General features: G+C 38.7%; 2 protein-coding genes across 2 annotated transcripts; both read right to left on the bottom strand.

Moving 5' to 3' along the window:
- Window positions 1-1,096: 1,096 nt before the first annotated feature.
- On the bottom strand, window positions 1,097-10,351 carry LOC125278873 (protein NLRC3-like). The gene is made up of 3 exons (XM_048208269.1): window positions 9,196-10,351; window positions 1,371-1,544; window positions 1,097-1,265 (listed from the first exon to the last, which is right to left on the bottom strand). Exon 1 carries the CDS (start codon window positions 10,178-10,180, stop codon window positions 9,368-9,370), a length of 813 nt encoding a protein of 270 aa, XP_048064226.1. The 5' UTR covers window positions 10,181-10,351; the 3' UTR covers window positions 1,097-1,265; window positions 1,371-1,544; window positions 9,196-9,367.
- A 238-nt stretch (window positions 10,352-10,589) lies between these two features.
- Window positions 10,590-16,248, bottom strand: LOC125278722. The gene is made up of 5 exons (XM_048208068.1): window positions 16,124-16,248; window positions 12,961-13,158; window positions 11,416-11,529; window positions 10,692-10,989; window positions 10,590-10,607 (listed from the first exon to the last, which is right to left on the bottom strand). The coding sequence occupies exons 1-5, from the start codon at window positions 16,246-16,248 to the stop codon at window positions 10,590-10,592; spliced, it is 753 nt and encodes a 250-aa protein (XP_048064025.1).
- Window positions 16,249-16,468: the final 220 nt, after the last annotated feature.

Here is a 16,468-nt window from a genome sequence, read left to right as displayed (position 1 = left end):
CGTTGTCAAACATAAAACATGCTAGAAACATAAAAATCCATTAAACATGCTAGAAACAAATAATGATCCATTCATAGACTCTAAAGTATTTGCCCATTAAAATACAAACAGCAACTTTTTTTTGGCCGGACAGTGTATATACATATGCACACACATGCATACAGATATTCTTAACCTAACTATACATAAATATACCACCTTGAGTTGAGTGAATATCATTCATAGTGTGAATTTATACATGAGTTCTCTTTATATGTCTCACTCAAACAAAAAAACATTTTATATTTCTGTATTAACCACATGAAAAATTGATTTGTTCAGTTATATGGCAGTCAGAAATGATTATCTGCATTTCCACTGTTGGGCCAGTGTGAACGAGGGCTATAAACTGTCCAGCAGGGACTAAAAGCCTCCAACTGTGAGCTTTGAGAACATTATCAAGCAGCATAAACTGGTATTTATCATTATTTCACATAGAAAAAAGAAAAAAATTGAATCGCGGTCATCACATCACTGCAGTTGCCGTTAGAAACTCTATATAGAAAGTTGCTATAGAAACAGACTAGCTATTTTTAATTGTCAGGATTTTCAACAGTGACTGCAACAGAAACAAAAAGCAGGAATAGGCTGACAACAGCTTGTTTGTGTGCGACACTACAAGTGGCCCTTTCCCCAATTCCACTGTGTCTGGATATCATCATTTCAGAGTGGCAGTCTCAAATTTCACATTAACGTGAGTAGAAATAAATAAATCAGTTTGCCACATAGTCTGCCTAATTATTGAAAGCGTTTGTGTTTTCGTGAAATTAATTATAATAAGCATATACGGTGTAGCCTAGGTCTAAAGAGGCATTTCAGTTATTTATTTATTTATTTCCAGCCTTAGTGGGTTGTATGACTGGCATACAAAAAAAAAGTGGGTCGCAGTAGGCAAAAGGTTGAGCAACCCTGCTTTATGCTATCACCACAAAATTTTTAAATTTGTAGGAGAGCATCACCAAATTTTTCTCTGATCTAATTTTCTTCCTGAGTTAATAATAAAAAAAATAATAATAATAAAAATTCTCTCTATATATAGAAGGGTTAATTTCCTCAGTATCTGCAGCTGACAGTTTGGCCTCTTCAGTCCATCAGAAAGAAGCTTCACTCCTGAATCATGCAGGTCATTGTTACTCAGGTCCAGCTCTCTCAGGACACAGTTTGAGGATTGAAGAGCTGATGACAAACTCTCACAGCAATGAACAGTGAGATTACAGTAAGTAAGACTGAAAGAGAACAGAACAAACACATCAACAGTCATATCATCTACAAACACACATCAACATTATGACCCGCTGATTGTAAATTATGTTTCATATGTTCTTAAATACCTCAGTATCTGCAGCTGACAGTTTGGACTCTTCAGTCGATCAGAAAGAAGCTTCACTGCTGAATCCTGCAGGTCATTGTAACTCAGGTCCAACTCTCTCAGAACACAGTTTGAGGATTGAAGAGCTGATGACAAACTCTCACAACACTGAACAGTGAGATTACAGTAAGTAAGACTGAAAGAGAACAGAACACACACTGAACAGTGAGATTACAGCCAGAAAGACTAGAAGAGTTAACAGAACATAAAACAACAATGAAATAACAATAATGGAAGAACAGCAGAAGAGCAGAAGAACAGCGCATATGCTAATGACTTTAGTGCTTGAAAACATAGTCTACTAATAGTCCCTCTTTCTGCACACACTGACAAAGGAGAATACACTGAAAGGCTTGCACACTCAATGGTGTGCTAAACGGAGCAGAAATTTAGTATAGGAGGGTTGGGCTAAAGCTTGGGCCATTTACGGCCCGCCCACTCCCTCTACCCGGCCCGCAACTGATCTCAAAAATAAAACATAATCCGGCCAGCTAAATTATTATTATTATTATTCTCTAGTTGCTACCTGTCTTATATGCAAAGAAAAAGTCGCCGTTCTAAGGGGCATTCACATATCGCGTCACAAAATTCATGCGGCCGCGCCTTATTCTCCTTTCCAATACGCTTTTGCTCCAGTGGCGTCTGTCGTTGCTATGCAACCATGAGCCGCGCTCTCAATCGCTTCTATTATGAGCGCGCTTGCCTAAATTACAGTAAAAGCACTCGACTTTAAGTCACGAGCGCCGATTTAAACCACCGAAACGCGTCCGATGCAACCATTAAACGTTACCGATGCTCAAACGGCATCTTGGACAAATGTGTCTCAGCTGTGTGAGCACAAGCGCTGACAGGTGTCTGTCAAGAAACAAAGTAGTGTAAAAATGTATTCAGGGATTGTATTTGTTCAGTACAGTGTTGTTCAGTGCAAGATTTTAATGTTATTTAAGCTAACATAAAGTAAGGGAAAATACTTCCACTAGATGTTAAAAACTAATAATGTTTTTAACAATGAGAGATTTTTATTTTTTTGGCAAAATAAAGTTGATATATAGCTCCAGTTTTTTGTTTATTTCTGACCCCTCCACGCCACAAGTGTTGCTGGTTTTGTTCCTAAATTACTGATTTTTTATTCCATATATCTTGTTGGATGTGAGAAGTCACACCAGACTATTTCAATTAATAGTATTATATTAGTAATAGTATTATATAATTATATTACTCTCTGTAACAATGAGAGAGACACTGCTGTTTACATTTAGTATGGTAAATAAGATATTTATAGTATAGGTATAACAATATTTTAGTAGGCCTAATGAAACTTGAAGTAAATGAGAAATAATGCAAAGGAAAGTAAATTTTCTGAAATGTTGCGCTTTCTTGCGCTTGAAGGATAATATGGCCCTCCTATGAGGTGTCAATCACAGAAACGGCCCCCCGACAATTTGAGTTTGAGACCCCTGGTTTAAGTGGAGCATATCGTAACACTCCCAATGCACATTTTATTTTTCATTATTCTATTTATTTTGTACTTTTATAACACAAGATGCTCTTCAGTTTTGTAGCTGATTGTGACCAAATACCTTTTGTTCAGCCCTGCAAAAAAAAAAAAAGACCTATGCAAGAGTGCATTCTGTTTACTGCTTAGTGCTTAATACGCTATAGGAGACTGTACTGACCAGCTACCTCCGCTAGGTGGAACAAACTGTGATTTGCAAAAGAAATAATGCAACAAAACTGTCTGTTCAAACTAAACGAAAAGAAATCTAGCATTGTGGATTAGTTTACGGTCCAATTCTCACTATTAACTAATTCTTAATATTAGCATGCTTATTACTAGGATATTGGCTGTTTATTAGTACTTATAAAGCAGATATTATATTCTGCATGACCATATTCTACATCCCATAATCCTACCCAATACCTAAACTTAACAACTACCTTACTAACTATCAATGAGCAGTGTTGTAAATAAATAATAAGAAAAAAAGCAATGCCTGGTGGAATGAAGTGCATAACCAAACACAAGCCCACTACCATGCTTCTGCAGCATTGAGAAAAAGCCGAAACAAGCAGTAATTATGAGTTTACTGAGGCAAAAGTCATAGTTAATAGTAAGCTAATAGTGAGATTTGGACCCTAAAGTGTGGCCATATTTCCTATTGTACCAAACTCTTACTGAACAGTGACCCCAAAACCGAGGTACGTACCGAACTGTGACTTCTGTGTAGCTTTACACCTCTGATTAGGGCTGGGTATCGAATTCGATACTTTTTAGGTACTGACCGAATTGCCTCAATACTATTGAGTATTGAAAATTGTCTTGTCATTCGGTACCAAATTTTGATACCTCCGAACGGAGCCGGGGAGTGGGGTGGAGAAATGCTGTCGTTTTCTCGTTGAGCAATATAATAACATTGCGCTACATTGTTATTTATATCTAAATATATAAAACTATGTGTGTGAGAGAGACCCTATGTGCAAGGGAGCAAGTAAATCAACGGTTTAACTTTCAGTTTATCTCCGAAAAGGACGGGTGAGAGTACCGGCTGTTTTTGCAAGCAGCAGGTTCACTACAGTCACTCGAGATACTGTGACCAGCAAAACAAAAGTGCCGCATTGCCTGCACAAACAGTGGGACGCGCAATGTTTTTTGGACTAGTTATGGGCAGGTACAACACACAGCATTACATCAGAGTTCATTCCTCAAGTCTATGGAAACACACGACCGGTTCGTGACGCCCTGCTGCTCGGGCTCTACAGCTGGAACCGAACAATGTACAGAGTTCCTTAAGCTAGTCACATCCAAAACAGTATCTATAGCCCTTTCATTTTTACTATTCTCAATTAAAGTTTGGATGCATGTCTCTAATTATGAGATTTTCTCTGTCAGCCTGACTATCTCCCTGCATTTATGACATTTGAATCCATCGTCGCTGACAGAGAGAGCTATACTATGCATATGACAGGCAGAGCAAATAACAGCAAAAGGAGAGGAGGACATGACTCATCGTGTTTGTAGACTAATCCGACTTACCACAGTTGTTTGATGGTGAGCTAACAAGCTAGCGAAATGCTGACATGTTTTGATAGCGATTTAGATTAAAAGATTAAAAGCTAGCGAAGTCAAATTAATGTGATAGGCAATATTAGACAATATCAGATATATGGTGATGATAAAATAGACAACAAGCAATAATAAAAAATAAATTTCAAAACAAAAAAAAGCTATATGGAGCTACAGATGCAAACAGATGCTAGGCAGACAGGAGCGGACAGGAGCAATCGATCAGCATAGCAATCAAAAGAATGCTGTGTAGGAAAAACATATACTAGTCACTGTGGACCAGCAACTATCTGGTTACCCACATTCTTCAAAATAACTTTTAATTTCATCAGAAGAAAGAAACTCATTAGGGTTTAAAACAACTTGAGAGTAAATGATGACAGACTTTTTGGGGGGTAACTATCCGTAAATATCCCTAAAGAGAAAATCACCCACTGCTCTTGCCTGAGAACTTTAATATATTAGCTTTATTAAGAATCAATGTATAATTTATATAGTGAAGTCTAGCATTTTATTTTTTATATTTGTTAATTACATTTTTTTACTTCAATGCTACTGTTAAGTACATCTACTGTAGCTGAAAAAAATAAAGCACTGTTGATTTTATTTGTATAATGTGTAGCCTATATTTTTCTAATTTTTAATAACAAAGATAGAATAATGACACTTTGGCCTAAATGTATGTCATTCTTTTTTATTTTATATTTTGTTATTTTGTAAGGCTTTGTTTTTAAAATAGGGAAATTATTTAGGCTATAATGCTCAGTCACTTGCAAAATAGTAAAAACCTACATGAAGAATTGTGATAAAATCATGATTTTCAAGAAAAAAAAAATTGTGATATGATATGTTTGCCATATCGCCCACCCCTAGCTGAAAGCTGCTATTTTCTGTTTTTAAAAAGCATATGCTGTTAATAACTTGCATGGCAAGTCCAGGGGGTATTCCAGAAAGCAGGTTATGTGACATACCTGGGTATGTTTAAGAGTAAGTAAGCGGATAACCTCAACTTTCGGTTCCAAAAACGGAGGTAACTTTTAGGGTATGTAAGTAACCATAGCAACTTGCTCTCTGAACATAACCTGCTCCGGAGCAGGTTATGTTCAATGGTTAGTTAGCTTAAGAGGAATTCAGATGCGTGTTATATTATCAATACGGTTATATTAATGTATCTAAATTTTTTATATAGTTACAGTTATATACACAATGTTATATTATACAATATAAAAATGTTTATTCAATTCTAATATATGAATTTTTTTGTCATCTCACACATGGATCTGCTTTTAATCCTATATAACAGGACATTTTCTATGCTATAATTTCTATAATAAAATACATATCATATATGTGATATCTTATTAAATAATTAGCATCAAACAAACAATATTAAGATTAAAAATTATTGCATAACCACCCAATAGGTGGTGATGTGCACCAAGTAGGTTATGTAAATCGCCATTAAATAAAAGAAGAAGAATGAAGTAGAATGGCGCGGTTTTTCTTAGCGTCTGTTTCCATGGTGAATCATCGATTCGTCGCTCTGTTGAGAATGTCTTGTGTGTTAACCGGGAACATACTCTGGGTTGGCTGAACTTACTCCCGGACGCATTTTTGGAAGCAACATACCTTGAGTAAGCAAGGTTTGGGTTAATCAACCGAGAGTTCAGGGTATATGTTACAGTAAGTTAACCCTGCTTTCTGGAATACACCCCAGAACATAGACTGTAAAAAAAAATATGGACGTAGCGTCCGTGACGTCACCCATAGAGTTCTGAACAGCAGTTTTGCAGCGAAAATGAGGCCGCTGCCATCTTAGCAGCGCGTCACCGCACGTCACTCCCGGATAACTGAAAATGGGCACAGAGGCGGGACGTAGTTGGAGCCCATGCGACTTGTTGCTGAAACCATGCCCACCTAGCTCGACGTGACCATGTTAGCAGGCAAAGGAGCTATCTATCTATCTTAGATACTATCTAAAATATTAATGAAGATAAGTTTTATCATTAGAAAGTTCTAAAAGTTTACTGACAATCTACGGAGTTTGTTTTAAGATATAGATGCTCCAACACCATTAACGTCGCTCTCTCTAGCGCTAACCATGTTAAACTCCGTGCTTGCCAAAAAACTATTGTGCTTGCTTGCCCGGGGCCGTTTATTTACTTTTCGCTGTTGACTCTCTTGTCGCTTTGCTAACGTCATATCCGCCCTTCTCTGATTGGTTTACTCCGCTTCCTGTTTGCTCGGATTTGCTCCACCCTAGAAATCGAATTGATTCAATGGCGACGAGACTCATCTGCTGGTACAGTGGTGAGGCTGGATTTTCCAGGCAAGTTAATAACAGCCTATTACTGCTGTTATTTATTGCTATTTCTTGTTCTATCTGATCTCTGGTTAATTTGGTTCTTCAAATGAATTTGCAGATTTTATTCAAATCTCTGGAGCTGTCTGAGATAACTGCGTGTTCTTGTGTTAATTGGAAAGGGCAGATGTATCGATAATGAAACAATGTAAGCAACGTAATGACATCATATTAAAGAACATCACACACCTGACGAAAAACTTGACCAATATCTGGACCTTTATAAGGAAACTGCTAAATGATCAAAATAAAAGTTATGATAGATAAATGAAATATGAACTGTTTGTTACATGATTCCCAATTATTTCCATAATTTCACAATTTCTGGTATTTGTACAGGAATTACATTTTCCTGTACAAATTACATTTTATTTCAATGTTGTAATTATCAATTAATTTAATTTAATTTAATTTAATTTAATGTTATGTGACAGCATTAATTAAAGATTATTAAGGATCAAGAACATTTTATAATGGGACAGCAGTTTCTTAATCAGTTATTTGCATCTCCTGCGCTGCATCAAGCCACTCCAATAATATTTGTTCAAATTATGAAATAAGCTTCTCCCGAGCAGGTTTGAGCTTACGGACCTGTTGCTATGACAGCAACCCTGTGATAAGTTTTGAAGAACTTAACAATCCTGGATCATGTCAAATCGTCAACAGTAAAATCCAGATAACTGACTAATCCATGTATGAAGAATGGGCTCCAGCACTACACATTTTAACTCTTCCTAATCAAACACACCTGATTCAACTCATCAGCTTGTTAGTAGAGACTCCAAGACCAGAAATAGACGAGTCAGATAAAGGAGACATCCAAAATGAGCACTGTTGAGAAACACTGGCCTACACATAAAACAAATAAATATATAGCAGCAAACTGAAAGTGTGGTATTAATTTATCTTCCACACTCCACACAAACACTTGGATATATGTCTAATAATAGCAGACATTTATGTAAGTTCATGTTAACTTTAGCACAAGCAGCCATGTAAAGTGGCTAACGTTAGGCTACTACTTACGTTTCAATAATAAGCCATTCTTTACTTTTTTCAAAATGATTCACCCATTGGATTTCCTGCTCGACATAATTACCACATGGACCAACTGTGTTAACGATCTGTCAGTCACAGAGTCTGTGTGACTTCACTTCCTGTGAAGTTTTTTTCTGTGAAAAACCAACCAAGTAAAATTTGGTTGACAAGGCTCTTCTCATTGATTATCGTTTGGTTGACTATTAGAGGGCAGCTCTACTGCTGTGCTTCAGACATTTAAACACAGAAAAATGTAGCAATGCTTTGCTGAAGATATAAAAATCTGACTTTTGAATAATGGATCTCTGAGATTCACTGACTGCATCTGAACGCCTGCAGAACAGCACTTCAACACCTACTTTACCTGATCTGTTTCATAAGCATCCAGCAGCGGTGATTAATGAGGAGATGAGGAGAGAGATGCAATGATGTTAGACAATCACAACAGCAGACATTTACTCACAAGAATCAGACTGAGACTGGAAAATAATCATGATGTGCAAATATATATTTTTTGAGCAAAAACTTTAACATTATAAGTGCACTTCAATGAACACATTACATGGAAATAAAGCAATAAGTTAAGTTAACATTATTTAGTAAACTGATTTCCACTCTAATGAAAAATAAACAATAAATGTAACCATTTATAAGAAAAAAAAAATGTTTTGTTATAGCTTTTGTAGCAAGAGCGCCGCCATCTTGCATTTCTACAGCCTGTGATGTCACGGGGTTGGTTGTCTTGCCTGAGTTCAACAGATACAGTTAAAGACAGACAGTGGAGGACAGATAATGAAAGATAAAGACAGTAACAGTGAAATATGGAAACTGGAAAACCACAATCAGGACTCCATACGGTGGATAATCTCCAAACGTTATTCCTAATCCCGTCATCTTCCTCGCCATCATCTTTTCTGATCCTTTTGTATTACATGCAATAAAGTTTTTAACCAACTTTTCCTTCACTGCTGGAGTCCTGAATTATTTTTGTTCACCTTTTTTTATCAGCCTGGAATTGCCTTGTAAACAGTGCTGGAGCCCTCTACTGGTCAACTACAGATATTATGAGTTTATCTATTACTAGTAACCATTACAACAACTAGTAAACCGCAGAAATTTTTTTTCTTTAAATGGTTACATTTACTGTGTTTGTTATATAAAATCTGTTTATTAAATAATGTTAATTTGACTGACGACTTAATTTCCACTTTAAGATAATGAAGACATGTCATGACCCTTTTAAGACTCTAATCTCTCATTTAGGAAATGGTGCTAAATTCATTATTAAACATGATTTTTCATTTGTTAATAATTAACACTCACAGAGCTTTTCTGCAGTTGATCACAGCTGGTATCAGTCTTCTTCTCCCCTCAGCTGATGTGTTGAATTTCTTGGTGTTCAGCTCATCCAGCACCTCCTCTGATATCTGAATCATGTAGGAGATTGTTGAGCAGTGAGCAGGAGAGAGTTTCTCCTCTGAGTGTTTGTCTGATTTCACAAACTCCTGAATAGTAAATAAAGCCCTTGAGAGTAAGAATGGACAGCTGGATCTGAGGCATCAGTGACGTCTATGCTGCTCTCTCTCAGGTCCTCCTCATAGAACATCACATTGCCCTTCATCAGCTGACTGAAAGCCACTTCAGCAAGTTTCACAATGACTTTTCTGTTGGACTTCAGGAGTTTTTTTGGTTTTCTCTCTTCATACTTCTGATTCCTCATGTTGATCTGAATCAGCAGGAAGAGGATGTACATTTCAGTCAGAGTTTGAGGGATTTCTGCACTCCGATATTCTTTCAGGAGCTTCTGAAGCACAGTGGATGAGATCCAGCAGAAGACGGGTATGTGGCACATGATGTGGAGGCTTCTTGCTCTTCTGATGTGTGAGATGATTCTGCTGGCTTGATGCTCGTCACTGATTCTCTTCCTGAAATATTCCTCCTTCTGAGGCTCACTGAATCCCTGAATCTCTGTCAGACGGTTGATGTATTTGGAGGGGATCTGATTGGCTGCTGCTGGTCTGGAGGTGATCCAGATGAGAGCAGAGGGAAGCAGCTCTCCTTTCATGAGCTTTGACATCAACACACCCACTGATGAAGTCTCGTTCACATCAGAAACTTCCTGATAATCTGAAAACATTAGTGTCATTCTGCTTTCATCCAGACCATCAAAGATGAACACAACTTTACACTCCTCATAAATCTTTGAGTCCAGAACTTGAAGTTCAGGATGAAAGTCCAGCAGAAGTCTGTGAAGACTGTACTGATGAACTTGGATCAAGTTCAGCTCTCGAAATGGAAGCACAAACATGAAATCTACATCCTGACTGGCTTTTCCCTCGGCCCAGTCCAGAATGAACTTCTGCACAGAGACGGTTTTTCCGATTCCAGCAATTCCTTTAGTAAGAACAGTCTTGATCTGGTGTTTCTCCTCACGTCCTGGTTCAGGTGAGGCTTTAAAGATGTCATTGCAGTAGATTGGAGTGTCAAGTCAAGTCAAGTCAAATTTATTTATATAGCGCTTTTACAATTGGTAATTGTTTCAAAGCAGCTTTACATATTAGAAGCACAGAAAAAAAGGGAAGTGGTTAAAAATAAGCTGTACAAACAAGCGTGGTAATATGTAACATATACAAGATGGTGCTACATTAAGCCAATGTCGGCTGACTCCCAGGGGTGGAAAAAACCCCTAGGAGAAAACCCAGCGTGGGAAAAAAGTCCTAGGAAGGATAAAACTCCTTGGAAGATATATATAATATATGTAAATGGATATGGAGATCAAAATCTGAAATCTGAGTGTCTTGTGAGTGTTGTGTTCTAGCGGTTTTCTCCATCTGTAAAACCTCATGTTCTTCATTCACTCCTTCACTCTCTCCCTCTATGATGTAGAGCTGTGTGTAGATCCTGTTCAGGAGGGTTTCATTCTCTTGGAGCTTCATTCCCTCAAATAATCTCTCATACTTGTTCTTCATGCTGGTTTTGTGTCTGTCTTTGACTCTCTGTAGTTCATAATTTATTGGTTGATCATGTCTATTCAGGGATGCCGTAACGTTCCTTAAAATGTTATTCAGACAGTCTGAGGCGGCTCCTCGAGAGATGCTTCGCTCTCCATCTACTCTGCTGAAATAACACAAGAAGAACAGATTAAAACTATATGACACATTGCTTCAAAGCAGCTTCACAGATAAGAATAAAAATTAAAAGAAAAGAAAAACAGTGCCTTTCAATCCTCCAGTGAGCAGCTAAAGGTGACAGAGACCAGGAACAAACTCACTAAAAGGTTTAAGTAAGAAAAGAGGAAAAAGCCAAAACCTCATCCTCAGTCTGAAATAAGAGATTCTGTTAGGCAATAAGTTTCTTATCTCTGGACATCTGTATCAAAGTTCATTTTCTATCACTGAACGTTTGTCTGCAAGTGAAATCAGAAATAAAAACCAAACTCATCTCTCTGTATGCATGTGTGTGCGTGTTTTTGACTCTCACATTATTTGTCTCCTCCTAGTTTCACTGGAGCAGTTAAATCACCAACTTCATGTTTATACTTACAGTTGATCAGGAGTCACTGTTTCATCACTGAATTTAAGAGGAGGATCCATGGATCCATCACTCTTCATAGACACACAGCTGGAAGATCTCCGTCTCTTCGTCTTCCTGGAGATACTGAGAAAACACACCAAAATAATTCTACCTTTAGTTCTGCCTGCTGTTTTATTTATTATAAGTCATTTTGTTTTCTCTAATACCCTTTTCCATTCACTGAATATTTGTCCACAGAATTTATCATTTTTTTATTGTTTTGATATCGTTTTAACATATAAAAATGACGAAGACAAACAATCAGCCATTACAACAGTAAGTAAAACATCAAATAACAGTGTAAAAATAATAATAATAATAATAATAATAATTAAAACTGGTCAGTTACACTAAAGACTAAATGACAGAGATACAGAAAACAAATATTTGAGACATAGTATGCTTCAAAATATATGCAAGACTATACATGTGGTATGATGAACATTTGAGGTTATCGTCACAGGAAGCATCAGTGAATGGTATTATTGTATATATTGATTTCTTGTTTATTTTGTGTAATGATTTGGATGTGATTTGTTTATGAAAACAGTATCAATGTCTAGTGTTCAAAGTGTGTGGGGTAACTGAATACATGAAAGAAACAGAAACTTTGATGGTTTCATATTTATTTTATTTTGAATTAGGGATGCACCGATCCGCCTTTTTCGCTTCCGATACCGATTCCAAAACCTGGGATTCAGTATCGGCCGATACCAATCCGATATTCAAGTAATAATAAAAAAAAGTGCTAAATTACCTAATAAACTGTGTGCCTCACTGTGTGGAAGAAACTGGGATCAGTCTTTGTGCAAGGCATCAGGCTTGGCATACTGCAAGGCATACTGCTCTGCAGCAGTTTGATCAGCTCGCCTCCCTGCTCGCCACTCTCTAGCAGCTGCCGCCTCGAGCAGCCTATCGCCGCTCTTGTGCAGCGCTGATCGCCCGCCGCTTCGCAGCAGCCAGATCAGCTCACCGCTCTCAAGCAGCTCCGTTCCTTCGCCCCAGAGCCACCTGCAGTTCATGCGAGTGCACTACGGTGTATCCTTTGCAGCACTGTTGCTTCTAAAAGAGCTTTTTCTAAAGAGCAAATTTCTGCGACATTGTTATAAATGTTGCGCCACGATTGTGGCATGTGCCGGGGACAGTGAGTGCGTGCGATGTCTGGGCAAGTCCCACGCAAAAGCCGTGCTCACTGAATCGACCTACTCTCATTGCGAGGGTATGTGTCTCGCCTCTTTGCGCTGACAGATAGCGTTCTTTTCAGAGCGCGACTCCGTCCCTCGTGCCCTCCCGTTTTCTTCCTCCCAGGAGACTGTGAGGAAAAAACAGCGGGGCAGAGGATCCCAGCGCTCGGATGAGAGTGAGCTCACGTCGGCTCAGGTCCCGCGTGCCTCACTCTCTCCACATGGAGAGGTTTTCCATTTCTCCCACCCAGACCATGCCCCTCTGCTATCACAAGCGACTTGGTCTCGTTCGGGGGATCTGATGATGATGCCGAGGAGTGGTCGGGCTCACTTCCTGACCCTGCCCCCCTTGCCGTCTTTTGAACCAATTGATGCCAGGGCATCAATCGACTCAGAGCTCACCCATGTGCTGTCTAAAGCAGTTGAGTAGCTCGGTCTGGAGTGGTCTGCGCCTGAGGAACCCAAACGCAGCCGCTTAGACGAGTGGTTCCTTCTGGCCCAAGTTGGACCCTGTGCCTGAGAAGTCGGCCTGATGTTAAAGAGAGGAAGAGGAGAAGGCCAAGTCCCACCACGGCCAGACCACTCTCCAAAATGCCTCACCCAGTTTTCCTGTCACCCTGTTAAGTTTCGGGTCCTCAAGAAAAAGTGTTTGTTGCCTGCACTGAGCATGGTCAAACGCCATGGCAGTGCACCACTGTGATAGCGGACATAAAAAAACAAACATACTCAAAAAGAGAGAAAATTTCCTCTTCCACCCAATACACGCACCACAGTCCCTCACAGCGACTTAGTGCCAGAACCAATTCAGCCCCTCGCCATATGGGCCAAGGCCTGGAACAAATGATTATTTTGATAATCGATTAATCTAACGATTATTAGAACGGTTAATCGACTAATCATCGATTATTACACTGATTAACCAGTAGGCTTTGTTCGATTATTTCACTTAAGCAATTAGTTAAAATATTGAGTTATACTGTACTTTAACTAGTAAATAAAACAAGGAAATCACTTCAGCTTTTGAAAGTGTATTTTTAATGATTTTCAAGCCAAATGAATAGACCGATCTCATTCAGGTTTTCTTTCCTCCTCAGAAGTCATCAATAGTCCAACTGTTACAATGACTGGTACTATGTTTTTAAGTCTAGGAATTGTAAAAAGTATAACAGTAAAAATATGAATATGTAATATATGTAATATTGTGCTTTTTTTTTGAAAAATGCCCCTCTCTAGATTTTATATTTTATATATATATATATACACACATACACACACACACACACACACACACACTAACTATCGAGTTTATGGTCATTGAATGGCTTTCCTGAGGTAAATGTTACATTTTGTGACATATTTGTTTGCAAGCTGTTTTATTGACTTCTTTCTGCAGTTAAAACTCTGAATAAGTGATTAGATTAAAGATGGATTCATTTCAGTAAGTTGTATTGTCTTTCAACATAGTTTTTGATGTTCATTCATGTTCATTTCGCGCTGTAATAGTAGAGAGGAAGATATAGGTTCACGTGTCGCTTGACCTGAGGCGCTACAGCGATCTGTCACACCACATTAAACAGTCAAAACCACATGCATTGTTTGAATCCCGTAGTAAAATTGACAGAATTTAAAAGCTGAGACTTAGTTTTATATTAAAAGTAACCTGATCTGTCTTATCTGTTGGCGCGTTGTCTGTGTCCTCTTTGCTCCGCTATGTATCTTTCACTGCATGAGAAAATGGACGTGTGGCCTGAGAACAGTAAGTTTGAATGAGAGTTGGTGGCCCTGCATGACAGCATTTTTATGTAGTTATGCTAAACGTTATGTTTTTTATGTTTATGCTATGTTAATCTCCCACATTTCACGGGTTCGACTTCGTTTGCACTATGCACTTAAAGCACTGTCTTCTTTTATTGGATTGGATCCGGGAGGGCTGCATTACAGTATTGCTCTACAGCGCCCCACTGGTCAAACCGCGTTATTGCAGGCCCTTCAAATATGTCGTATGAGATCAAGAGACTATTCGACAACAAAAATATTTGTCGACAATTTTTTATTGTCGACGTTGTCGATAATGTCGACTAATCGTTTCAGCCCTACCTGGCAGGCCATCCCCTGAGTGTCAGCTTGGGTTCTGAACAAAATAAAACAAGGTTATGTACTCCAATTCGCTCAAAGGGCCTGTTTTTCAATGCCGTGGTCCAAACCTCTGTGGAAAGCAAGGATGCACATGTCCTGTGTTCCTCCAGAGGTGGTTCCTCCAGGACTGAGCAAGTCAGGTTTTTACAGCAGGTACTTCCTCGTCCCCAAAAAGGATGGCGGTCTCAGACCCATTCTCGATCTCAGAGATCCGAACAGGGCCCTGATAAAGCGCTCATTCAGAATGAACACTTTGAAGCAGATCTTCCCGCAAATAAGCCCGGGAGACTGGTTCTTTACCCTGGATCTGAAAGACGCTTATTTTCACATCCAGACAGGCCCCCCATCACAGGCGATTCTTGAGATTCGCCTTTGGCTCTCAGGCCAGAGCTCCGTCTACAAGATGTCTCTACTCCCTTATTTTAAAAGAATGTTTAGATTTTTACTGGACATCAAGACATTTTTTTAAAATGGGAGAGTAAAGGTGATGATACACGGGGCAATTTTTTGAGCAATGTTGCCGGGTAATTTTGCCGAGCCATATTGCTAGAGCACTTTCCCATTGAGAATGAACAACAAATTTCGATCTAAAGTATCTAGATAGAAATTTGTTGCCCGTTCTCAGTGGGAAAATACCCAAGCTATATCGCTCGGCAAAATTACCCGGCAACAATGCTCAAAAAGTTGCCCCGTGTATTATCACCTGATTCGAAATAAAAGATTTGTAAAGCTTCGAAGCTTCATGAAGCAGTGTTTTGAAATCGCCCATCACCAGATATTTTTGAAAAAGTTGTTATTTTGGTTTTTTGGCGCACAAATAGTATTCTCGTCTCTTCATAACATTAAAGTTGAACCACTGTAGTCACATGACCGGTTTTAAATACATCTTTAGTAGCTTTCTGGGCATTGAAAGTGTTAATTGTCTTGCTGGCAATGCAGGCCTCACTGAGCCATCGGATTTCATCAAAAATATCTTAATTTGTGTTCTGAAGATGAACGAAGGTCTTACGGGTGTGAAATGACATGAGGGGGAGTAATTAATGACAGAATTTTCATTTTTGGGTGAACTAACCCTTTAATGAAAGAGTCATTTAGCATCTTTTGCGTGCGCCGACCTTCTTCCGCAATGACTTCGGCAATGTTTTTAAGCAAAGCTCCATGTGAAAAGTCAGGTAATAAACTGATGATCTGATTCTGCTTACCGGAAGCCTGTTTGTCCACAGATTTGAGGTGAAATCAGAAATAAAAACTGAACTCATCTCTCTGTGTGCATTCAGTGTGTTTTTGACTCTCACATTATTTGCCTCCTCTTAGTTTCACTGGAGCAGTTAAATCACCAACTTCATGTTTATACTCACAGTTGATCTGGAGTCACTGTTTCATCACTGAATTTAACAGGAGGATCCATGGATCCGTCACTCTTCATAGACACACAGCTTGGTTCTGGAGATGAAGATCTCTCTCTGCTCTCTCTGTTATCCATAATGAGAAACTTTAGACCTGCTGGATGGAAACACAGAGAACAAATCATACATAATGTTTTAACTATTCCAGTAATTCCAGTGAAAAAAATATGATGTCCATAAAGTAATGGTTTACTGACTGGAAGAACCAGATCTGAACCCACTGAATCGCTTTGAGATGAACTGATCAGTGATCCAGACCCATTACACAACGTCACTGTCTGACCTCACTGATGCTCT

The sequence above is a fragment of the Megalobrama amblycephala genome, linkage group LG11 (genome assembly GCF_018812025.1).
Source record: "Megalobrama amblycephala isolate DHTTF-2021 linkage group LG11, ASM1881202v1, whole genome shotgun sequence".
Lineage (NCBI taxonomy): Eukaryota > Metazoa > Chordata > Actinopteri > Cypriniformes > Xenocyprididae > Megalobrama > Megalobrama amblycephala.
Note: the sequence above shows the minus strand (reverse complement) of the source record. Positions and strands in the feature narration are given on the sequence as shown.

What these genes read in the sequence shown, in the direction of transcription:
- LOC125278722 (XM_048208068.1), bottom strand. Translation starts at nt 16,248, where the DNA reads ATGGATAACAGAGAGAGCAGAGAGAGATCTTCATCTCCAGAACCAAGC. An exon ending in ACAGTGACTCCAGATCAACT is followed by an intron (nt 13,159 to 16,123) that starts GTGAGTATAAAC and finishes CTTTAACATCAG; the next exon opens with GCCGACTTCTCAGGCACAGG. An exon ending in ACAGTGACTCCTGATCAACT is followed by an intron (nt 10,990 to 11,415) that starts GTAAGTATAAAC and finishes GTGTTATTTCAG; the next exon opens with CAGAGTAGATGGAGAGCGAA.
- LOC125278873 (XM_048208269.1), bottom strand. Translation starts at nt 10,180, where the DNA reads ATGTTTGTGCTTCCATTTCGAGAGCTGAACTTGATCCAAGTTCATCAG.